The 24,459-nt window shown below is 43.8% G+C and overlaps 1 protein-coding gene across 3 annotated transcripts in view; it reads left to right on the top strand.

Moving 5' to 3' along the window:
• Nucleotides 1–24,459, top strand: part of MARCHF8 (membrane associated ring-CH-type finger 8) — a 173,298-nt gene that overhangs the window by 36,533 nt on the left and 112,306 nt on the right. For 2 of the 3 annotated variants that reach the window (XM_084633909.1, XM_084633908.1), the window contains exon 2: nucleotides 1,112–1,296. In XM_084633909.1, coding sequence (XP_084490035.1) covers nucleotides 1,195–1,296 — 102 coding nt within the window. In that variant the 5' untranslated portion in view covers nucleotides 1,112–1,194. Of the gene's footprint in view, nucleotides 1–1,111; nucleotides 1,297–4,258; nucleotides 4,331–24,459 lie in introns of all 3 variants that reach the window. The other variant, XM_084633907.1, reaches the window with a different exon arrangement.

Raw genomic sequence — 24,459 nt, 5'->3', positions numbered from 1 at the left:
AACACAATCAGTGACAGTGCAAACTTCCTTTCCCTGATCTGGAGTGACTACCTCAGGTAGTGGGGAAAGGTAGTTTAGTCTCTGAGTCATTCCTGTTTTGATCTCTTTGGTAGCAATTGTGGTGCTATGTCCATTAGGAACTGGACAGAGGCCACCAACTTGCTCAGTTCTATTCTGTATACAGCATTCACTCATCACCATAGTGTCAGAGCACCTTAATTGCTATTCACAGCTGCATTCATTATAGTTAAGTCTGCATAACAGTTTGTCATAACATCCTATTTCCACATTGTGGGCTAAAACTTTGCATGTTTAGGGCTGCACTACACTGAAAAGTTACTCAGGGGTGTGAAATATCCACACCCCGGAGACATGCAGTTAAGCTGATTTAACCCCCTTTCTTTGGAGCAAGAACTTGAAATTTGGAGAGGGAAATGGGGAATGACTGGGAGCCAGTTGTCTGGGAGGGGAAATACTGAGATCAGCTGAGGAGCTAGGAAGAGGGGTGGGGGGAAACTGGGGACTGGCTGGACCAAGAGACTGGGACTAGGAACCTGATGGGGAGGAGAATGGGAGACAGATCTGACAAGGAGCAAGGGGTGATGGGAGAACTGAGACTGCTGAGTGAAGAGACTAGAACAAGGAGCTGGGAAGAGGGGGAGACTGGGACAAGGAGCCTGAGTTGGGATTTAGATTGGATAAGGAGCCAGAGGGAGGAGACTGGGATTGGGAGCCAGATTAGAGTAGGGGGAAGTAAGAAGCAGAAACTGGTTCTGGCTCAGCAAGGAGACTGGGCAACATTATTAAGATAGCCAAGTAAGGCACTCAAAAGTTAGGAAATGCCAGAATTAAGATTGCCCATGAAAAGCTCCATAACCCCAGTTCCCTCTCCATCCTGGGTGTGGATTGGAATCTCTGTTCTAGGTGTGAACATGTCTGCCTCCGAGTTTCAATTCCTGCTCCAGCCAGTGTGTGAAAGCTTACTTCTGTTCTGTTATCCAAAGAGCAGATATGAAGTGTTAGTCTGATTTGTTGTTTAACTTGTATGGTTAAATAATAATCAGAATAATTGAATTTCAAACAATGCTAACGCTTTTCATTCTTTCTTTAGGTGTAACGCCCAGCAATGGCACTAAATGAGTCCTGCATCAAAGACTCCTTCCTTTAAATGAGAGGACCAAACAGGACGGTGTAATGAACATGCCACTGCATCAGATCTCTGTAATTCCAGCTCGGGATGTCACCTCTTCCAGAGTCTCTAGGAGCAAGACCAAAGAAAAAGAGAGAGAGGAACAGGTAATGTCAGAACCTTGTTTTCATAGGAAATTATCCCAACCCTTTCTGACTAATAATAACAGTTCTTCATCAAATTACCACATGGGGCCTCATTCTGTGTACTTTCTGCACCAAAATTTCCATGAATATTGTGAGTATTGACTGCACAAGGAATTCCTGGCCCCTTTGTTCCTTTATTGTTGTATTAATCATTTAAACAATCAGCCGCACAAGACTGGGGATCGCTGTGGTCTAACGTCAGCAAAATACAAATTTCAGCCATCCATTCTGCATAAGAATTAAAGACAGCAGGGTGTATTGTGTGCAGGGTGTGATGGTATTATTAGTGAGGTTGTAGTGTGATAGCTTCTGCTGCTGTTCATTTTTTGCGCTAAATAGTATGATGGGTATGCAGTTAAGTGAGTGTTTTGACTCTTGTGTACTTCATCTTTAAATTTTCATGGGCTCTGCTTTTGGCATTGACTGGCAGCGATATTGTAGTCCGCACAGAATGGACTATTACAGTGGGGAGAGACACACCCTAGGCACTCTCCTGGAGACTTTACTTTTGTTCTTGATTGTTTTCTTGTTGTGATCTAAGGGAAAAGAAGACTTAAAGCATCTGTTTTTCTTTGTGTAGAGTGAAACATAACACCAAAAAAGTAGGAGAGTGATTGATTGGATTCTAATGACTGAACCACTTGACAGTCTTTCTTTTCTAGCATATTATGTCCTTGTGCCATACACAACAATTCTATTTAGTCTTACTGTGCCTCCATCCAAGCCAAAGATTTTATTACGTATCAATATAATAGTCAAAAATGTACTGTATGTTTGCATTTTGGGTCATCTACAAATTTCAAAGCATACCTAGATGTTTTTAAACTTTTACTGTCCAAAAAACAGATCAAAAGAATATTCATATAGTGGAACAAACCCAGGAGAGGGAAATTTCACAGGTTAGGATTAAATGTTCAGGAAAGGCCAAATTCTGATGAGATGTAAATTACAAATGGGTTATGTGGGCATAATTTACATGGTAAAGGTTTAGAAGGGCAGGGTTGTAGCAGGAAGAGCAACCAGCAAGAGAGTGTAAGAAAGGATGGAACAAAGAAAGCCGTGGCTATCTTCTTATGCTCTCCGGCTACAACCCCTCTGCCCCCTTCTATCACTTTGCTGTATGAATTACATCTACTTAGCCCGTAAATAAATATTAATTATCTAAGTCAGTATGGGTAACTTACCCATAGTTTGTTGCCTCTGAATTTTGCCCTACATGCTTAATAACATCTCTTTTTAAAAAAAAAAATCAACAGATTTTAACCCTTATGGTTTGTATCTCAGCAAGCATTTGGGGGCAGGTTGGGTGGCGTGAGTCTGCTTTCTGTCTGAAGGTCCAGGCTGGAAGCTAGTCCTGCTTGGTTGTGGAACATCCTCTCCTAGGAGGTTTACTAGAGTCTCACATTTGCTGCCTGTAGCACATGGTGTTTCTTCCAGTTTTAGCTGTAAGTGGTTGATCTGTGGTCTCCTTCATTTTGGAATACTTTTTCGCTCCATTCCTCTTCTGTATGGAATCAGCCTATTCCATGTGGTAACATCACACTCTCCAACCTGGAAGATAAGGAGTCTGTTTTACTCCCTAGCAAACAAACACTAAGTATGAGTTGATGACCCTCCAGTGTGGGTCATACGAATTAGCTGCAATCATGCCTGGTGCCTACTTGTGGGATCTGTTTATCCTTTTGCAGTCCCAGGAGTGAGAGTCCCAGGTCTGTTTCTAAACCTGTTTTTCCCCTTTGGCAGCAGGCTCTGCTACTTCCATATTAAGAAAGCTCCTTCTATACATTTTCTTGATGCTATTTAGTCAGAAGGGTTGATTACTTTTTCTCTTATTGGTGAGTTACTAGAGCGTGTGATATTAAAGTTAGTCTGGAGAAAATCTGTTTCTTTCCTCTGCAGTGGTTCACAGAATCCCTGTTTTAAAGAAAGAGACTCTAGGCTTCGTAACTCAAACCCTGTAATTATGCACTAGCATGCCTTTAATGGACGCCTCTTCCAAACCCCTCGTAGTTAGTGTTTGGCTTATACCCTGATTGTGTTCTCCTAGCTAATATAAATGTAGATTTCCTTAATTATCCATATAAATGCTGAAGGAAACATTTCAAGTTGGAAATTTCCCAACTTCCTGTATCCCGCTATTGGTACTCAAGGTCAAGATGTGGTTTTGTTACTCCAGCTCAGTGCTTGTTTAACTTTCAAAATAAAATAATAACTTCCCTTGTCATAGGGTGAGTTTTTTGGGCTAATGCTTTGGAGTTAGAACTCCATGGGTGGTGGAAAGCAGAGCGAGATCCTTCTGGATCTTTACAGAAGGTTTTTTTTGGAACTGGCTAAAGTGTAGTTCCTCTGTAAATGTGGATTCAAGGCCTGCAACTGGTGAAGTTAGTGGCAAAACTTCCTTTTACAGAGTTTGTTGAAAGGCTGGTAAAAGGCTTGTGTCCAACATTTCTGATTTAAATCCTTAGAAGTCAGTAATGTATATTGAATACATTACTGGGGAGTTGAGTAGATGCATGGTAATGTGATTGTCAAGATTTAATTTAATTGAAAACTATTTCACAATAGTCTTTTCTGTTAAACTTCAGCTATTTTTACAGGAAAGACAGGAAAGGCCATAAAGAGATTATTACTCTCATGTTTAACTGAAATGAGCTATTAGCTTTAAGGGCTATTAGTAAACATCATTAGCTTCTTACTGATCTCTCAGTTGGAATAGAATCCTACTGACCTGAGTTGAGGAATGGTCACTACATTGTTCATAAGGTGCTATAAAACCTGTATGAAATCGGTAATGGCAAGTAGTTGTTTTAACATATCCAGAATTATTCAGCTATGTAGACGTGGGTTAGAGTTTAGGAATTGCAATCTTGCTGCTGAGGTGTGGTTGAGATATTGCTCTGTTTGTTTTTTCCCTCCTCACTAGCTGAAGTGGACTGTTGTACACCTATTTGCACCCGTACTTCAAAATGTCGCTACTATAGATGAAGTTCCCCAGGTAATACCCATTTTCTTGTTTTAAGGATCTTTGTTCCTTTTTGAAAATTCCAACCAAGGTTCTCTTGTATTCAGAGACAATTTTATGACTTTTTTTTTTATTTTGGAAAGGAAAATGATATCTGACAACTATTGACAAAATGATTGCCTTGGAAGCAGAATCAGAAAAGGGAAGGGAAAATCTGTCACTGAAGCTTTTCCTTCACAGTTTGCCCATTTCAGCTGATCACATTTTACTTAGTAGTGTGCAGAGGGTTCTTTTAGGTACATTTATAACTTAAATTGAGCATCTGCAAGTAATTTCATAACCATAACATCCTGAGCTGTGAGCTCTTCTGACCTCATGAGTGAAACAAGGGTGGGCCTAGTCCATACTTGTATGGGAGGCCGCCAAGGAAATCTTGCTGGAAATGGTGTTGCTAACTGGATGGACAGTAATACTCTTTCTTTTCAGTCTAAGTTTTGTGGCCAAGTATGGGGTAAGAGATATTGAACTGTTGGAAGCTCATCTTTCAGATGAGATGCAAAATTAAACACCTGAGCAATTGAGGTCTTCAAAGATCCCATGGCACTTAGCACAAAAGCAAAGGTGTAACCTTCTTTGTGCTGGCCATATTTCAGCTTAAGTAATTACATTGTACCTTGTAATTACATTGTAAATCCCCCTCAGTTCTGAGAAGATGACCATCTGTCCTGAACTGATAAGTAACACTGCGGGCAGTTGTATGCTGCACTGACAGGTTTGTCATAAAATCTCAAACACCTCCGTGTACATTTGAAACAGCCTTCTCTGGGGTGGAGTTGTTATTCAAGAGCCCTAGAAACATTGCTCAACAGCTGAAGATAGAAGATGGTGAATGACATATAATCTATAAAGCATGCTGTGAGCCAGTTCCTCTAGATGAAAGGTATGGTGTAATGATTATTATGTGAATTTTTACGTTCACTGTGTAGATCTTGCTAAATATGGCTACAACTACACTGCATACATTTCTTCTCGCTTAGCAGTCTTTTGCCCATCACAATTTTGAGAAACACTGTCCCATGGCCTTTTCATTTATATCCAGTTATATAGTCTGATTTTAGCGTTCTACCATGTCCTTCTGGGAAGTCAGATTTTAGTTTTAGAAGAAAAATCAGTAGTAGGACTTTTTCAAGACTATGTTGAACTGGGTCAGGTGTTTGTCATGAGAGTTATTTTATGTCAAAATGTATTTTCAAATTGTTGAAATCCGTGCAATCTGGGGAGCAGTTTTTAAAAAACTCTAAATCCTTTTCAAGGTGCAAAAATGGGATGGGCTTTTATTTATTTATTTGCATTCTCTGTTAAATTTTGAGCTGAATAGATTGGTTGTGATTGGTCACAACCAATCACATGGTATTGGTTCTGTTTCTATGATTGACTGAACATGTCTCAAGGGGTCCAGGTTAGAAAAAAGTTTGTTGGATTTCTTTGGTGAGGGGATTTGTTTTTTTGTTTGTTTTTTATTTTTTCTGTCTCTCATGTCACGATTAGGTTCTCCAATGATTCAGATAAGCATACAGTCTGTAAACCTTTTGAGATTCCCTGCTCACTAGTTAGATATGGTGTTTAGAGTGTTTCCATGCTTAGATGTGCTAATGCTGGGGCTTCCATAGGGTATTTTTGTTGGTTGGTTTATTTGTTCCCTTTTAGACCAAGGATACAGGTCATAAGAATCCATCATATCTGAGTACCCTGTGGGAACCTGCTGGGAAGCAGGCTGGCTTACCTGCTGCCAAAACCTTAGAAGTAGCTATTATGACCTAAGCCTAAGACTTAAAAATACAGAACCATCCCATGACGATGATACAGTAATAACATTTAGCTCTTATATAGTGCTTTTAATCAGTAGATTGCAAAATGCTTTAAAAGGAGGTAAGTATGAGTATCCTCATTTTACATATGGGGAAACCCAGGCACGAAGGTGAAGTAAGTTGTCCAAGGTTACCCAGCAGGCCAATGGCAGAGCTGGGAATAAAACCCTAGTCTTCTGAGTCCCAGTCCTGTGCTCTATCCACTCAGCCACACTGCAGCATAATGTATTTTAAATACCAGTTTTGCTTTGGAATATATTAACTGGAGAGAGAGTGAGAGGGCAGAAATTGGGCAAATTTGAAGAGTAATGATTGGACACTGTGATAGGGTGCTCAGAGGGCTGGGCGGCATAGTGATTAGCACACCCTACTTTTGAGACCTTGCCTCTGTTTCAGGGTGGTAAGTGCCTCTTCCTGACCCTAAGCCAGGAACCTTCTCCTCGCCACCTGCATCTAGGCTTTGCCCTTAAGAGGGTATGGTAGCGAGGCCTGGCTCCTCCTATCTCCACTGGGACCCAGCCCATGGCCCTGTGCAGAGCAACCAATAGCCGGATCCTCCCTGCAGTGAGTCTAAGTCTGCTGCCCCGGGCTACTTACTTCCTACCTATGTCTCTTCAGTTTGGGGCATGGCCCCTGTCATAAATATAAAGGGAAGGGTAACCACCTTTCTCTATACAGTGCTATAAAATCCCTCCTGGCCAGAGGCAAAACCCTAAGAGAAACTCTCTGGCACCTGACCAAAATGACCAATGAGGAGACAAGATACTTTCAAATCTGGAGGGGGGCGGGGGCGACAAAGGGTTTGTCTGTCTGTGTGTTGCTTTTGCCGGGACCAGAGCAGGAATGCATAGAACTCCTGTAAAGGGCTAATAAGCAATTTAGTTAGATATGCATTAGATTCTGTTTTGTTTAAATGGCTGATAAAATAAGTTGTGCTGAATGGAATGTATATTCCTGTTTTTGTGTCTTTTTGTAACTTAAGGTTTTGCCTAGAGGGATTCTCTATGTTTTGAATCTAATTACCCTGTAAGGTATTTACCATCCTGATTTTACAGAGGTGATTCTTTTACTTTTTCTTCAATTAAAATTCTTCTTTTAAGAACCTGATTGCTTTTTCATTGTCCTTAAGATCCAAGGGTTTGGGTCTGTGTTCACCTATGCAAATTGGTGAGGATTTTTATCAAGCCTTCCCCAGGAAAGGGGGTGTTTGGTTTGGGAGGATTTGGGGCGGAAAGACGTTTCCAAGAGGGCTCTTTCCCTGTTATATATTTGTTAGACGCTTGGTGGTGGCAGCAATAAAGTCCAAGGGCAAAAGGTAAAATAGTTTGTACCTTGGGAAAGTTTTAACCTAAGCTGGTAAAAATAAGCTTAGTGGGTTTTCATGCAGGTCCCCACATCTGTACCCTAGAGTTCAGAGTGGGGAAGGAACCTTGACAGCCCCTATAATCCATACAGTCAATCGCTTAATGGAAAGAGTCCAAAGGAGCAAGGTCCTGCAGGACCTGATGATATTTCTTCGAGTAGTGTCCCTATGGGTGCTCCGCTTCAAGTTATTTCAGGTGTGCATGCGTTTCTTAAGCCCTTGATCATAGATTCTTCATCAGCAGTGTCCGTTCAGCCCGTGCATGTGCTCTATACGAACCAAGGGTATATAAGGCTGGACAGGCAAATTGCCCGCAGTTCCTTCTGTCACAAGCCAAGATAGTAGAGAGATCTAGTATGTCTGCCTTATGCACGCTTCAACGTGTTTTGTTGTTGTTGTTTTAGTTAGTTTTAATGTTCTAATTAGTGTTAGTTGTTAGCACAGAATTAGTGAGATGGTAGTGAAAGTTTTCAGTTTTTTCCTCTCCCCCTTTTTTCTCCCCCATGTTTTCTGGGGAGCTTATTTGGCCTGGCTGGGCATGCATGCATGCCTCACCAGGTTTTAAACGCTTCCTCACTAGTCAGGAGGCTATCCCAATCATTGACACCCAATCTAAATGTGTAAATTGCTTGGAAGAATCTCATATCTCCCAAAAATGTAACTTTTGCCTGGCTCTAAAATCTAGAGTTGGGAAAACTGGGAGACCAAACTGAAGCTGCTGCTGATGGAATTTTCCCTTCAATCTGCTCCTGAGTCAGGTCAGGAGACCCCCTCTAACCCCATATATCTGTGTCTGGAGATCCAGTGCTCCTTCAGCCGTAGCTAAGGTCTCACCTAAAAGGGGGAAGATCTCAAAGGACTCAGGGAATGCTCCAAGAAGAGGAGCTCAAACTTCCACCGCAAGGAACCAGCTCCCAAGAAGTCCCAATCTCCTGCTAATTCTACGGGGTCAGAAGTTCTGACCTCTTGACTCAGTACTGTGGAGGCAGAAGACTCTTCCTCCAGTACCAGTGGAGCAGGGAGATATCCGAGAACTTCAGAGATGCATGGTGCTGGCAGGGCCCAGATACCTTCCATCTGCAGATCGCAGCCATCTATTTCAAACTTATCAATGGTGCCTTCTCACTGGGCTTTGTCGGTACCAACAAAATCGAGGCATGCATCTTCGGCCCTCGAGCCTATGCACTCCAGTGCCACCCAGATCAACTGGCACGTTGTTACTGACCCACTCGGTACTGCAGGAATTCCATTACGCCAGAGACTAGTCAATGTTAGACAAGCCGGAATCCCCACTGCTTATAGGTACTGAATGGACTCTCTTGTACCAAGACCCCAGTCTTTGGATTACCAGTGCTTCCCAGTACCACAGCATTTTCCACCCTGTTCCACTGCTGCATGCAGTTTTAGTCTTTCTGTATCCCATTCCCATGATGACTGGCTACCCAAGGGCTGATCTTACAGAGCAACACTAACTTCCATCCAGACAGCTCTTTCTTCTAGGAGTTGGCTCTCCAGCTAAATACAAAGAAGTCCAAGTTAGCCCTTATACAGGGAATACAATTCATAGGGGCATATTTGGACTCGTTGACAGCCAGGGCCTTTCTTCCCACAGACAGATTCATAACTTTGTCGAATCTGGTCAGGACAATTCAGAGAAGTCTATGTACTGCAGTAAGGAACTGTTTGCAGCTCCTGGATCATATAGTAACTTGCACTTTGTGACCAAGCATGCAAGATTACGCCTCGGCTGCTTTTACGACTGGTTCAGAAGGAACTATTCTTCAACCAGGGACAGTTTGGACAAACAGAATATGGACCCCCCTCCAAGTGAAGAACTCCCTGGATTGCTGGAAAGTTAAACACAGAGTCTGTGTGGGCTTTCCTTTCATCTCCCCAGTTCCAACAATAACTGTGTCAACAGACACATCACTGGTGGGGTGGGGAAGCACACCTCAACACACTCACAACTCAGGGCAGATGGTCACCTCAGGAAAGCGGTCTCCCTATCCTCTTGTTAAAACTTCGGGCAGTCACAAATTAAGGGTAAATCGATCAGACTCATGGTGGACAATGTGGCCTGCATGTTCTGTAGCAACTAATAAGGAGGAGCAAGATCCCCCTCCCTGTGTGCTGAAGCTCTAAAGTTATAGAACTGGTGTATAAACCATTGGATTCAGATCTTGGCTGTTTTACCTTCCTGGAGTCCAGAATGTTGTAGCCGATACACTGAATGGGTGCTTTTCCAAAGACTGGGAATTGGAGTTACACTCTTAAATCTTTTGTGGGATATTCCAGAGGTGGGGACTTCCACAGGTAGACCTATTCATCCCATCCTGCAACAGGAAGTGCTCCTTATTCTGCTCAAGGGGAGGCCTAGGTCACCTCTCATTGGGAGATGCCTTTCTCGTTCCTTGGACAAAGGGCCTATTCTATGCATTCCCGCTAACCCCACTAATTCCAAGAGTGATGAACAAGATCAGGCAGACAATGCCAGGGTTATCTTCATAGTACTGACCTGGCCGAGGCATAGAGAGTACACTTATAAAGTTTGCAGATGATACCAAGCTGGGAAGGGTTGCAAGTGTTCTAAAGGATAGGATTACAATTCACAATGATCTGGAGAAATGGTCTGAAGTAAATAGGATGAAGTTCAATAAGGACAAATGAAAGTACTCCATTTAGGAAGGAACAGTCAATTGCATGCATACAAAATGGGAAATGACTGCCTGGGAAGGAGTACTGTGGAAAGGGATCTGGGGTTATAGTGGATCACAAGCTAAATATGAGTCAACAGTGTCACACTGTTGCAAAAAAGCAGACATCATTCTGGGATGTATTAGCAGTAGCGTTGTAATCAAGACACAAGAAGTCATTCTTCAGCTCTGCGGCACACTGATTAGGCCTCCAGTGGAGTGTGGTGCCCAGAACTGGACACCACGTTTCAGGAAAGATGTGGACAAATTGGTGCTCCAGAGAAGAGCAACAAAAATGATAAAAGGTCTAGAAAAAACATGACCTCTGAGGAAAAAGGAAAAAATTGGCTTTGTTTAATCTGGAGAGGAGGATATAACAGTTTTTAAGTACATAAAAGGTTGTTATGAGGAAGAGAGTAGAAAAATTGTTCTCCTAAACCTGTGAGGATAAGACAGGAAGTGCAATGGGCTTAAATTGCAGCCAGGGAGGTTTAGGTTGGACATGAGGAAAAACTAAGTGTCAGGGTGGTTAAGCACTAGAATAAATTGCCTAGGGAGGCTGAGGAATGTCCATCATTGGAGGCTTTTAAGAACAGGTCAGACAGCACCTTTCAGGAATGTTCTAGTTATTGCTTCGTCGTGCCTTGAGTGCAGCGGACTGGACTAGGTGACCTCTTGAGAGTCCTTCCAGTCTTACACGTCTGTGATTCACAGAGACTGTTGAGATGGATCTATTAATGTATTATTGTTTGCTATGACGCAGCTGATGCCTTACCTCCCCCCCAAAGGATTACAGCACTCTACCAGATCACAAGAAACTTCCACAGCATTACTCAAAAACATTCTAGCATCTGAGATGTGCACAGCTGCTCCATGGGCTTCAGTGCATACATTTTCTAAACACTATGCCTTGATCCATGGCATCAGGTCTGATGAGGCACTTGGTTCTGCTGTACTGTCTTCAGTCTCAGACTTATTTCCGAAGCTCCCTCCTTCCTGTGAGGATACGGCTCGGGAGTCATCTGAAGTGGAGCACCCATAGGGACTCTACTTGAAGAAGAAGAAGAAGAAAAGATTACTCATCTTGTGCTGTAACTGTGGTTCTTCGTGGTGTGTGTCCCTAGGGATGTTCCTCGACCTACTTTCTTTCCTCTCTGCTTCAGATTGTTGTTGTTGGCCATGCAGATAGAGAAGGAACTGAGGGCAGTTCACCTGTGCAATCCTATGCCCTCAGAGTGCAGCATGAGGTTGTATAGCGTGCATGCATGGGCCAAATGGACTCCGCTACCAGAAAATCTCTGATCAAGGGCTCGAGAGACACATGCATGCCTGAAGTAATTTGAAGTGGAGCACCCACAGAGGGACACATCTAGAAGAACTGCAGTTCGTGCACATGGTGAGTAATCTTCTCTTCTCAAAGGGGGGGGGGGTGGTTGGCGAAGGCACTGCCTGTGGACCTTACTTGCTCTGTGGTGCCCTCTTAGGCTCCACTTTCTGTCTGATTTCCTGGAGAAGGCTTCTTCTCTCCTGCAGCCTGTCTGTCCCCCTCTGCTTTGACTTCTGACGTCCTTGTAACCTGCTCCTCCAATCAGAGCATGCTTGGCAGACCTGGAGAGGTGGTGCTACCTGTGCCTTTTAACACCTTCGGCCCAGTGTGGGGTTTGTATACCCCAACACAGGCATTTATCCTGTCAGACCAGTCAACAAAGACAACCTGTCAGTCTGGGTTGGTGGCACCTGAACATGGACATATATGGTTATCAGATGGAAAAATGTTTCATTTTCTGAAATCTCTGCATTATCATACGTGACCTAGGAAACAAAGTTTTAGAAACTGCTCAGGGATTGAGATGATTGTAGCAGCTTTCTGAATTGTACTCATGCAGTCATAATGTGGTAATCCGTAAGATTTGTCTGTATCTGTGGAATTTGCAAGAACCTGGTATTTTCATATTTGGTATTCATATTTCACATTAGATTTTCATATTTCAAATTGGGCTGACTTTGACTGATACATTTTTTGTGTGTCTGACTTACTCCTACTCAGATTATATTTAGCTTGAATAGCAGGTAAACATACCAATGCAGAGGACTGACTAGCAAAGGAAAAGTGACTAACAAGAAAGAGTCTCCTTCCCTCCAACATACGTTCACAGGACCACAAGCTTCACTAAGGCACTGACCATGATACCTATTCTTTTGTCTTCAAGTTTCCTGATTACAACTCTTTTATTTGCTTTTTTTTATTATGACTCTTTTTATTATTGTTCATATCAAACCAATGATGGACGTGGTGCTTCGCAGTTCAAGTGTCTGCCTTGACATCTGAATTAGACAGTGGTACTTAACACTTCCTTATAACTTTCTGTGAACAGATCTCAACAGATCCAAGGCATCACAAACACCCTGGATATGTCTACACAGGGATAAAAAACCTGCAGCTGGCTCAGGTCAGCTGACTGGCTCATGGGGCTCACGCTTTTAGCTGAAAAGTCACTGTGTAGACGTTCAGGCTCGGTCTGGAGTCTGAGCTCTGGGATCCTGCAAGGGTGGAGGTCCCATAGCTTGGACTCCAGCCCAAGCCTGAATGTCTACACAGTAATTTTTAGCCCTGGAGCCTGAGCCCTGCAAACCCAAATTAGCTGACCTAGGCCATACTGTGGGTCTTTAATCCCTGTGTATCTGTACCCGCTGATTCTGCAGTCAGGTCTGCAGGGGCAGATCCTAGTACTGGTGCAGAACTGTACTGTAGTCAAAGGTCCACTTACAGGGATTTGATTGCGGGATCAGGGCCTAACTGATTTGAGTCTCACACCTCCCTGGGCGGTTAGGTAAGTGTTACTCCTATTTTGAAGACGAGGAAATGTAAAGCAAAGAATGGTTAAGTGACCTTCCTATTTTAATACTGTCTTCTGAGTTAGAACTGGATTAGAAACCAGGCCTCTAGAGTCCCAATCTTGGATTTTAATCATTAGCCCACTCTGCTTGCCAGAAACCCAACAAGAATGACAGCAGACTAAGGAAGAGAGGAGACCACAGAAAACAGGGAGATGGAAAACTGCTCTGGCATAAGCATTATCTACAAAAGATTCACATAGAATAATTTTATTCTGCTTTGTTTCAGAGTAACAGCCGTGTTAGTCTGTATTCGCAAAAAGAAAAGGAGGACTTGTGGCACCTTAGAGACTAACCAATTTATTAGAGCATAAGCTTTCGTGAGCTACAGCTCAGGACAGTGGGGTGGGAGGAGGTATTGTTTCATATTCTCTGTGTATATATAAAGCCTGCTGCAGTTTCCACGATATGCATCTGAGGAAGTGAGCTGTAGCTCACGAAAGCTTATGCTCTAATAAATTGGTTAGTCTCTAAGTTGCCACAAGTACTCCTTTTCATCCTGCTTTGTGTTTATCTTGAATTGTATACTGGATGGGGAGGGAGGAAGTGAGCAGATGGATTCTAGGTGGAGATGAATTATGGAAGGCAAGCTGAAGGAAGCGGGTTTTGAAGAGGATTTGAAGGAGAAAAGACTGAAGAGTCCATTTTTATCAGTAATAATTACAAAACCTAATGACAATTGATGCAGCAACTGTTACGTATGGAAAAGGCCTCAGTCTCCGCTATTGATGTTTTCATGTGATCAGACTCGTTTGTACGTGGTCTTTATTTTTATTTCATCTGCTGCTTTTTTCTGGATCCTTTGCTCTAGTGCCTTGAGACCCAGAAAGTGTAGTTAATTACTTGTCTGTGCTAGGGTCTCTGACCTGTAGCTGTTGCATTAAATTGGAGCTGCAAGCTGCCTCTCTTGCTTATTAACTCATAATCTTCTCTATCTCATGTTAAAGAGAAATGCACTTTACTTGAACAAACTGAAACACACTTAGCTGAGTTACATACCCTGGAAAAATACTGTTCTATTATGGAAACTGTGATGCTACTTAGCTACAGCAACACTTCAGTCTATTGAGACACGCAGAAGCGTGCACCTACATACACGCATGCACACACGCAGGTGTGTTACAATATGGATCCGTTAAATTATACAAATCATTTTGGCTTATATTTTATGAAGTACCATTGCCAATTTTTTAAGGTTTTTTAGGCCCTGCAGTGAGCTGCCTGTGGACACACCCCTATGCTCATGAGAGCCCCATTGAAGTTAGTGGGGTTCCACCCAGGCCCTAACTAGACAAGCTTTGCAATGGTTTTATCAGCCACTAGTCCAGCATTTCTCAAATGCTGCCACTGTGGCTGCATGTGGCCACCCAGGGCTTTTCTTGTGGCCACAGCCTCATGGGCAGTGATTGGGGGGCAAAGCAGCTGCCCCTCCCCCTTCCTGTTGCTTCTGGATGTGCTGCCTTGGTGTTGGTTGCTGGGGCTGCCAGCAGGGGTTGGGCCTTGCCCCTCTCTGGAGACACCTGGGGCACAATGCTGGAAGAGCAGGCAGCCTGTGAGTTTCCCCAACTTCCCGGGTGGGGTGGGGCTAAGGCTTCGGCCTTGGGGTGGCAGGCTCTGGCCATGGGGCTTCAGGCTTTGCACTCCGTCCCTGAGCCCTGATCGTGGTGCTTCAGGCTCTGGCCCCATCCCTGGGCTTCAGGCTCCGGCTCTGGCTCCCCGCTACCTCCTCCACCCCCTCATCACCCCGGCCACTGCTGCCTATCCATCCACCTCCCCATCCAGGGCTTAATTTGTCCCCAGGCTAAGTAAGTCTGCTGTGAAAAGTGATACTTGTATGTTTGCAAAAAGAAAAGGAGTACTTGTGACACCTTAGAGATTAACCAATTTATTTGAGCATAAGCTTTCGTGAGCTACAGCTCACTTCATCAGATGCATACTGTGGAAAATACAGAAGATGTTTCTTTTTATACACACAAATCATGAAAAAATGGGTGTTTATCACTACAAAAGGTTTTCTCTTCTCTCCCCCCACCCCACTCTCCTGCTGGTAATAGCTTATGTAAAGTGATCACTCTCCTTATAATGTGTATGATAATCAAGGTGGGCCATTTCCAGCACAAATCCAGATTTTCTCCTCCCCCCCCCCCCCCCCCAACAAACCCACTCTCCTGTTTGTGAGTGGGTTTGTGTGTTTGGGGGGGGGGGAGGGAGAGAGAACCTGTAGCTCACAAAAGCTTATGCTCAAATAAATTGGTTAGTCTCTAAGGAGCCACAAGTACTCCTTTTCTTTTTGCGAACACAGACTAACACAGCTGTTACTCTGAAACTTGTATATTTGTTAATTTCACTTTTCACAGCAGACTTAGAAGCTCTTCACTAACAAGGTCAGCTCCCAGACTGCTGCGCTGGGCATCACAACATGGGGAGTAGTTGACCAGCCCTCTGTGGAGAAAGAGGTGGTTAGGGACTATTTAGAAAAGCTGGACGTGCACAAGTCCATGGGGCCGGACGAGTTGCATTCGAGAGTGCTGAAGGAATTGGCGGCTGTGATTGCAGAGCCATTGGCCATTATCTTTGAAAACTCTTGGCGAACGGGGGAAGTCCCAGATGACTGGAAAAAGGCTAATGTAGTGCCAATCTTTAAAAAAGTAAGAAGGAGGATCCTGGGAACTACAGGCCAGTCAGCCTCACCTCAGTCCCTGGAAAAATCATGGAGCAGGTCCTCAAAGAATCAATCCTGAAGCACTTACATGAGAGGAAAGTGATCAGGAACAGTCAGCATGGATTCACCAAGGGAAGGTCATGCCTGACTAATCTACTCGCCTTCTATGATGAGATTACTGGTTCTGTGGATGAAGGGAAAGCAGTGGATGTATTGTTTCTTGACTTTAGCAAAGCTTTTGACACTGTCTCCCACAGTATTCTTGTCAGCAAGTTAAAGAAGTATGGGCTGGATGAATGCACTATACGGTGGGCAGAAAGTTGGCTAGATTGTCAGGCTCAACAGGTAGTGATCAATGGCTCCATGTCTAGTTGGCAGCCGGTGTCAAGTGAGTGCCCCTGGGGTCGGTCCTAGGGCCAGTTTTGTTCAAGGTCTTCATAAATGATCTGGAGGATGGTGTGGATTGCGCACTCAGCAAATTTGCGGATGATACTAAACTAGGAGGAGTGGTAGATGCACTGGAGGGCAGGGATAGGATACAGAGGGACCTAGACAAATTGGAGGATTGGGCCAAAGAAATCTGATGAGGTTCAACAAGGATAAGTGCAGGGTCCTGCACTTAGGACAGAAGAACCCAATGCACAGCTACAGACTAGGGACCGAATGGCTCGGCAGCAGTTCTGCGGAAAAGGACCTAGGGGTGACAGTGGACGAGAAGCTGGATATGAGTCAGCAGTGTGCCCTTGTTGCCAAGAAGGCCAATGGCATTTTGGGATGTATAAGTAGGGGCATAGCGAGCAGATCGAGGGACGTGATCGTTCCCCTCTATTCGACATTGGTGAGGCCTCATCTGGAGTACTGTGTCCAGTTTTGGGCCCCACACTTCAAGAAGGATTTGGATAAATTGGAGAGAGTCCAGCGAAGGGCAACAAAAATGATTAGGGGTCTGGAACACATGACTTATGAGGAGAGGCTGAGGGAACTGGGATTGTTTAGTCTGCAGAAGAGAAGAATGAGCCTGGATTTGATAGCTGCTTTCAACTACCTGAGAGGTGGTTCCAGAGAGGATGGTTCTAGACTATTCTCAGAGGTAGAGGAGGACAGGACAAGGAGTAATGGTCTCAAGTTGCAGTGGGGGAGATTTAGGTTGGATATTAGGAAAAACTTTTTCACTAGGAGGGTGGTGAAACACTGGAATGCGTTACCTGGGGGGGGGGGGGGTGTGGAATCTCCTTCCTTAGAAGTTTTTAAGGTCAGGCTTGACAAAGCCCTGGCTGGGATGATTTAATTGGGGATTGGTCCTGCTTTGAGCAGGGGTTGGACTAGATGACCTCCTGAGGTCCCTTCCAACCCTGATATTCTATGATTCTAAGCTTGCTGGGAGGCTGTGAAAAATATTAACAAACATATGAATATCACTTTTCACAGCAGACTTACTTAGCCCTGGCAATCCCGGGGACAAATTAAGTCCTGGATGGGGAGGTGTATGGATAGGCAGCAGTAGCTTGCAATAAATAAATTCCAGTGATTTGGATGTGCATATTTATTTGTTTTTCCTAAAGTTTCTTAAGTATTTTAGGAAAAATTATCAGAGCACCCACCAGCAAAAGTTGGGGGCTGCAATCTGAGGCCATCAAAAATTTGTCATGAGAACCCCTGTACTAGGCTAAATGTTCATTAAAAGGAAGCCATCAGCTTGAAAATAATACTGCTTCATGCTTACCTACTGTTGTATGGTAAGCATAAGATTCCTGTAAGTGAAAGAGATTAGAGGGGAATTTTTTCTGCCCTGGTTTGTTTGCTTTGTGCATTTATGACAAAGTGCTGCCATAGACTGAGTCACTCTCTGTGATCAGTTAATCAGTTTCTTCTGTTGTTTGTGTAATTCACACTGTAAGAGGAAGGAAAAAAAACATTTTAAAAGCACAGTAAACTACAAAAATCTGTCAGCAAGGCTCAGTGGCATATGACTCGGGGACCTGAAACTCATTTTTGAAAAGTGACTAGATTTCAAGTTGATGGTGTCCTTTTGAGAGCTCACAAACCTCTGAAATGTTGTGGGTGGACTTAAAATTTCTTTCTGCTCATAATTTAATTCTGGTTGGGTTTTACACCAGTTATGAGGGAACCTTGCAAGGAAAATGGAACACTCTCTTAAGAATACCTTGCTCCATTCTTTGCACAGTTCTACGCTGTGCAAAGCTGTTATGCATACAGCCACATGAGCACAGCATCCTCACACCTAGAAACAAAGTCTACCTTTGGGATCTATTTACTTGTCACCAGTCCCAAAAGTGATAGTCCCATGTCTGCTACTATCTCTTTGGTAGCAGGCAGTGCCACTGTACTATTTAAAAAAAAAAAAAAAAAAACAACTTACATATGACTGCTACAAGTCAAAGGACTTTTTCCTTGTTAAGCAAAGAGTATAAAGGTCTGTTAGGTGTTGTCAGTGCCTGCAGTTCAAAGTTTCATTTTCTATGAGTCAGGAGCTGAAAACTGACATTTAGAAAGATAAAGGGAAAGCTGGCATATGGTATCTCTTCAAAGAAGGATCTGATTTATATATGGCCAAGTTCTCTTGCTGTAAATTGGCACAGCAACACTGATTTCAGTGAATGTGGACTTTACTTTTGTAATTGCAAGTTTGTATTTTGTGTGTTCTGCAATGCATCTTTATGGGCCTATGAGAGATTGTTGTGTACAGCAGAATTATAGTTGTAGCTGAATGTTAGCAGTGTTGTTTTTTGGTTTAACCCGTGTGTTAACTGCACATTTTGTGTGCGAGTTTCTGCAGATATGTATTCAGACATGCACAAAAACTGTTTAAAATAATGTTCTTTTAGGTTGTAAAGTTAAGTACTGAAAAATTAGGAAATGCTGGATTTACAGTTGTCAGTTTAACCTTAATTCTGCCCCCTAAGCATCAGTTCTGTGCACTGAACAAGGCAGGGTCCTGTGGGTGGGGAAAATAGCAACTCATCATGTAATGAATAGATTTTATTTTTAGTTTTTATGTGTAACTATATGTATATTAGATATTGTAACATTCTGTGTGTGTATATTATGACAAAGCTCTGTCCTTGCGTCCGTGGGTCCCGCGTTTCCTGGCAGATTTCACTAGATTCAGAGGCTCACTGTGATCCTCTCTAGAGACAAGGGTCACAGTCTACTGAGCCATTTTCATCATAAGCCAGCAAGGGAGGTGAGGAGAAGTTATCCTTCCTTGCACGGTCTCTGTTGTCTCCCAGTCTCAGTGATTAAGCAGGGGGCAAAGTCGGGGGGGCGGGGGAGGAGCCCGAGCCCGGGCCCACCCTCTACTCCGGGCTCCAGTCCAGGGACCCTAATAGTATCAGCTACGGTAGCTGACCTTTTCGAAACATGACAAGTACAATTCCCTGGGCTACTTCCCCCACAGCAGCCCTCACTTCCTCAAGCTCCACTTCACCCTTACCTCAGGGCCTCCTTCCTTGTGCCTGATATGGTGTGTACTACTCAGTCTCTCCAACAGCACAACTTCCTCCCACAGCTCCTGACACACACACACCCACTTCACTGACTGGGAGGCTTTTAACTAGTTTCAGCTGGCCCCTGATTGGCTTCAGCTGTCCCAATCAACCTAGCATTCTCCCTGCCTTCTGGAAAGTTCTTAATTGGCCCCAGGTGTCTTAATTGACCTGGTGCAGCTGCCATTTCACTTATCCTGGTACCATGGATTTGTTTAGCCTGGAGCTAATATATCTATCTTCCACTACTTTTGTATAGCCATCTGGCCTTGCCCCGTCACAATATTTTTCAGTCGGGACTGTATTATAAACTGAAAACACTGAAAGCTAGGGTTGAAATACTGTCTTTATTCTCCTGACTTTGTGCCAGCCTGTTTCATCGCATACAGTCTGTAAAACTATTCACTGCTAAAGTTGAGCAGAAAGGGCAGCAAGTAACACTTGGGGGTGCACATCTTAACCCTTTGTATATCTTACATTAATAGGTACTAAGGATGGATCTTAGAGCACAAATTTTCAGTGTGTCCTAATTGCCCCAAAGGATAATCTGAATTTTAAAATGCCTTTCTGCTCCCAGGTACATGCTGTATATCACTGGACATCTTAGAATCATAGAATATCAGGGTTGGAAGGCATCTCAGGAGGTCATCTAGTCCAACAGCCTGCTCAAAGCAGGACCAATCCCCAATTTTTGCCCCAGATCCCTAAATGGCCCCCTCAAGGATTGAGCTCACAACCCTGGGTTTAGCAGGCCTGTCACAGTTCCTCCCCCACTCTGAACTCTAGGGTACAGATGTGGGGACCTGCATGAAAACCCTCCTAAGCTTATCTTTACCAGCTTAGGTCAAAACTTCCCCAAGGTACAAAATATTACCCCCGTTATCCTTGGACTGGCCGCTACCACCACCAAACTAATACTGGTTACTGGGGAAGAGCTGTTTGGACGCGTCCTTCCCCACAAAATACTTCCCAAAACCTTGCACCCCACTTCCTGGACAAGGTTTGGTAAAAAGCCTCACCAATTTGCTTAGGTGACTACAGACCCAGACCCTTGGATCTTAAGAACAATGAACAATCCTCCCAACACTTGCACCCCCCCTTTCCTGGGAAATGTTGGATAAAAAGCCTCACCAATTTGCATAGGTGACCACAGACCCAAACCCTTGGATCTGAGAACAATGAAAAAGCATTCAGTGTTTTACAAGAAGACTTTTAATAAAAAATAGAAGTAAATAGAAATAAAGAAATCCCCCCTGTAAAATCAGGATGGTAGATATCTTACAGGGTAATTAGATTCAAAAACATAGAGAACCCCTCTAGGCAAAACCTTAAGTTACAAAAAAGATACACAGACAGAAATAGTTATTCTATTCAGCACAATTCTTTTCTCAGCCATTTAAAGAAATCATAATCTAACACATACCTAGCTAGATTACTTACTAAAAGTTCTAAGACTCCATTCCTGTTCTGTCCCTGGCCAAGACGACTACAGACAGACACAGACCCTTTGTTTCTCTCCCTCCTCCCAGCTTTTGAAAGTATCTTGTCTCCTCACTGGTCATTTTGGTCAGGTGCCAGCGAGGTTACCTTTAGCTTCTTAACCCTTTACAGGTGAGAGGAGCTTTCCCCTGGCCAGGAGGGATTTCAAAGGGGTTTACCCTTCCCTTTATATTTATGACAAGGCCAATGCTCAAACCACTGAACTATCTCTCCCCACAGGTTTTCCCTATCTTGGAAAACTGAGTGCTGTGAATCTCATGTGGAAGGTTTTTTTAGTTGTTTGACAGTAGAATCCTAAAAGCCGTATTTACACTCTTCTGGGAAGAGATGAAATCTTAGATGGCATACAACTTTTTGTACACAAGTAAGAAGGGTGCTTCTGCTGCTGCTTCTTATTTTTTAATTCTCCTGTTCAGACACATCATTGGAAAAAGGTAAGGATTTTTTAATGGCCAGCATGTTGGACTCTTTAGATCAGAGGTGTAGCACATTTCTGTTCACATTTAGTTAACTTTCTGTCATTTTAACATTTGGAAAAAATGCTGTCTAGTGATTTAGAGGACAAGACTGAGATTTAAGACTGGTAGGTTCTTTTACTAGCTTTTGTTACTCGCTCATAGTGAGACTTTGAATACGTTGTCATTTAATCCCCTTGTGCCTCAATTTCCCTATCTATGCAGTGGGGATAAAAATACATAATTGCATCATAGTGGTTGTTAAAATTAATAGATGTGAAGTGGTTGAGATCCTCAGATGAAAAGTGTTAACAACTGTGCATAGTATTGTAGTTATTCCAGAGATCAGACCGCTGATACAGATGATGTGGAGGAAGCTCTTGGATCATGGTATTGTTGTTCAGATGCACTTGTAAGTGTGTAGTTCATGAGCTTGCAAGGTATAGCCATCTTCCATATAAGTCAATTAGAAGATGAGGTCAGTCCCGAGTTTGCACAGCCATCACTCAGCTAGTAAGAAAGAGAGGCAATCTTAGCTGGAGAGGTACACTGCAGGAACCATCTTGTGACGACAATGCACATTTGGCTGGGGAGATGAGTAGGAGCTAAACCCTTTTATGTTGGAGGCACATCAGCATAACCTAAGTGAGAGCTCTTGGACTAGTCATGCTGAGAAAGCACTCACAACAATGGTTATGTAGTCACAAAATCAGACGGCTTGGTTATAAACCTTTTCACGTGCATTGCTCTCAGCAGTTGCACAGTGGAATGAATGACTCAGACTCCTACTCCCAGCTGTTCTTGATTCTCTTTGACAACACGGGTCTCCCTGCAAAGGACCTTTTAAGGATGGAGAACGGCAAGGTGAGGCTGTAATGCTGTAGGTATCCTGGTCTCCAAACGTAAGCTTTAGTTTCTAGTCCCACTCTTATCTCCATGCTTTTGTCCATGCTGCCCCTTCACTTGGAACAACATTGTTGTTGTTTGTTTTACTTTAGAGAGTTCCTAGAGGATCTAATTGAAACTGGGGGCCCACCCAGTGTAACTTCCCTCCTGAGGAATCTGTTTCTTCCATAAGGGTACACACTCTGCATCCTGCAGCAACATATCACCATCTCCCTCCCACCTTTACAAACAAACCACATTACTAGTTGTTCTCTGAGTCTCCCAGTGCTGCCTTGTCTGCAGATCTATTGAGGTCCTTTCCAGTTCTATACTTCTATGATTCTGTGTTTGTCTTTTAGATTGTAAACAAATCTGGACATGCTATTGGTGCTTAGGAAATACAAATAGAATAGCATCTGTTAGCAGGATCGTCAACCTAAGCTCTGTCCTCATTCATCGAGATCTGGAATAAATCAGGAGGGACAAGTAGATTCATAGATACTAAGATCAGAAGGGACCATTATGATCATCTAGTCCGACCTCCTGCATAACGCAGGCCACAGAATCTCACCCACCCACTCCTGCGAAAAACCTCTCAGCCTATTCTCATGGCTTTCAGACTTCTTGGGATATTTTGACACCCTGTACCCCATGTGACACCTAGTACTTCATGTTCACCATTTTTATATGGTTATATTTTGTACAAAGTATATCTTGTGAAGTATTATTTGAAAACTCATAATATGCTGAATATCATCATTATCCCGTTGGAATGTGTGTAATAACAGTGCATGTGAAATTATGAGATTTTTGCTGTATGATTGTGACTGATATATGTTGTAATTCTGGGTAACACCCATAAACCAATTCCTCGGAGACAAAGACACGCTGGCATGCCAGCAAAGTGCTAAAGAGCCATTATCTGCTTAATCGGAAATTCACTAGCAGGGGAGTTGTAAACAAAAAATTTACAATTCTTCTGAAAGACCTGTTGGAGCTTACGTATGCCATGGAACTGCCTGCCCACATGACCCAGCAAGGATTTTTCCAGCACACGAGGGTTGGGGTATAAAGAAGGGGAGGAAAATGCCTCTAGTCTCTTCTCCATTGTTGTTCTGAGCACAGAGAAATAAGGTGAATACCTGAAGAACACTGAACTAAGAGGAATGATCCCAGGTTGAAGGGCACTCCAGCCTGTGAACCGTGAATTGCCTGAAGTAACTGGTGTCATCACAATGATGTTTGCTTCAAATCTTATTTCGCTTGGTAAAGTTTAGGCATTAGCTTGTGATTTTATCTTTTTATTTCTTTTGTAACAAATTCTAACTTTTTATGTCTTACCACTTATAACCACACAAAATCTATCTTTCTCTAGTTAAAAAACTTGTTTTATTGTTTTAGCTAAACCAATGTTTGGGAAATCTCTACTCAGGTCAACTGGGCTAGTGTATATTCATCACCTATTGTTGGAATGGTGGATTATATATGAGCTTGTACTGTCCACTGGGCTACTGAATAGTACAATATGCACATTTCTGGGGGGCAAGGCTGGGACTTCAGGATATGCAGACATCTCCCTGTATCTACACATAGATGGCTGGAAGAGCATTCACATATTCAGCTGGGAGTGAGCTGCTAGTGGCTGTGAGTGAGCAAAACCTGGAGGGGTTGCTGTTCATTAGCAAAGCAGTATAAAAGGCACCCCAGGCTAGAGAGCTACAGGGACACAGCAGTTTAGCAGTGCAGGTTGCAACTAGAGGAATGTCACAGACATTCTCAGGGCTCACTAATAAACTTACTAATGACTAAGTCTGCGAGTTTGTCACAGAGGTCACAGAAGTCACGGAATCCGTGACTTTCTGTGACTTTTGCAGAGGCCAGTGCGCCTGGCTCTGGGGCTGTACAGGGAGCCACTGTACCAGGTGCATTGGCCACTGCTGGAGAACTCCTGGGCCAGCGCCCCGCCCCCACAGCAGAGTTTGGGTGTGGAGGGGGTAGGGCCACCTCCCAGCCAATGGGAGCTGTGGAGGTGGCGCACGGAGCTGCCTGGCCATACTTCTGCCTAGTAGCTGAATGAGGGGGATGTTGCTGCTTCCGTGGAGCCCCCTAGGTAAGCACCGCCCAGAGTCTGTCTCACCCCGTCCTGTGCCCCAATCCCCTGGCCCCTCCCATACCCAAACACTGCTGCTTGGGGGAGGGGAGGGAGGCACAGAGCCAGCTAGGGAGCCTGCCGGCCCTGCCAAACTGCCCACAACACCAGCAGAGGTCCCGGGTCATGTGCTGCTGCTCGTGCGCCCCTCTCCCCCCCTGCATCCCCCCTCCCCCAGCACCTGCA

Source organism: Lepidochelys olivacea (genome assembly GCF_965140295.1).
Source record: "Lepidochelys olivacea isolate rLepOli2 genome assembly, chromosome: 7".
Classification (NCBI taxonomy): Eukaryota; Metazoa; Chordata; order Testudines; family Cheloniidae; genus Lepidochelys; species Lepidochelys olivacea.
This window is presented reverse-complemented; position numbering and strand designations above follow the sequence as displayed.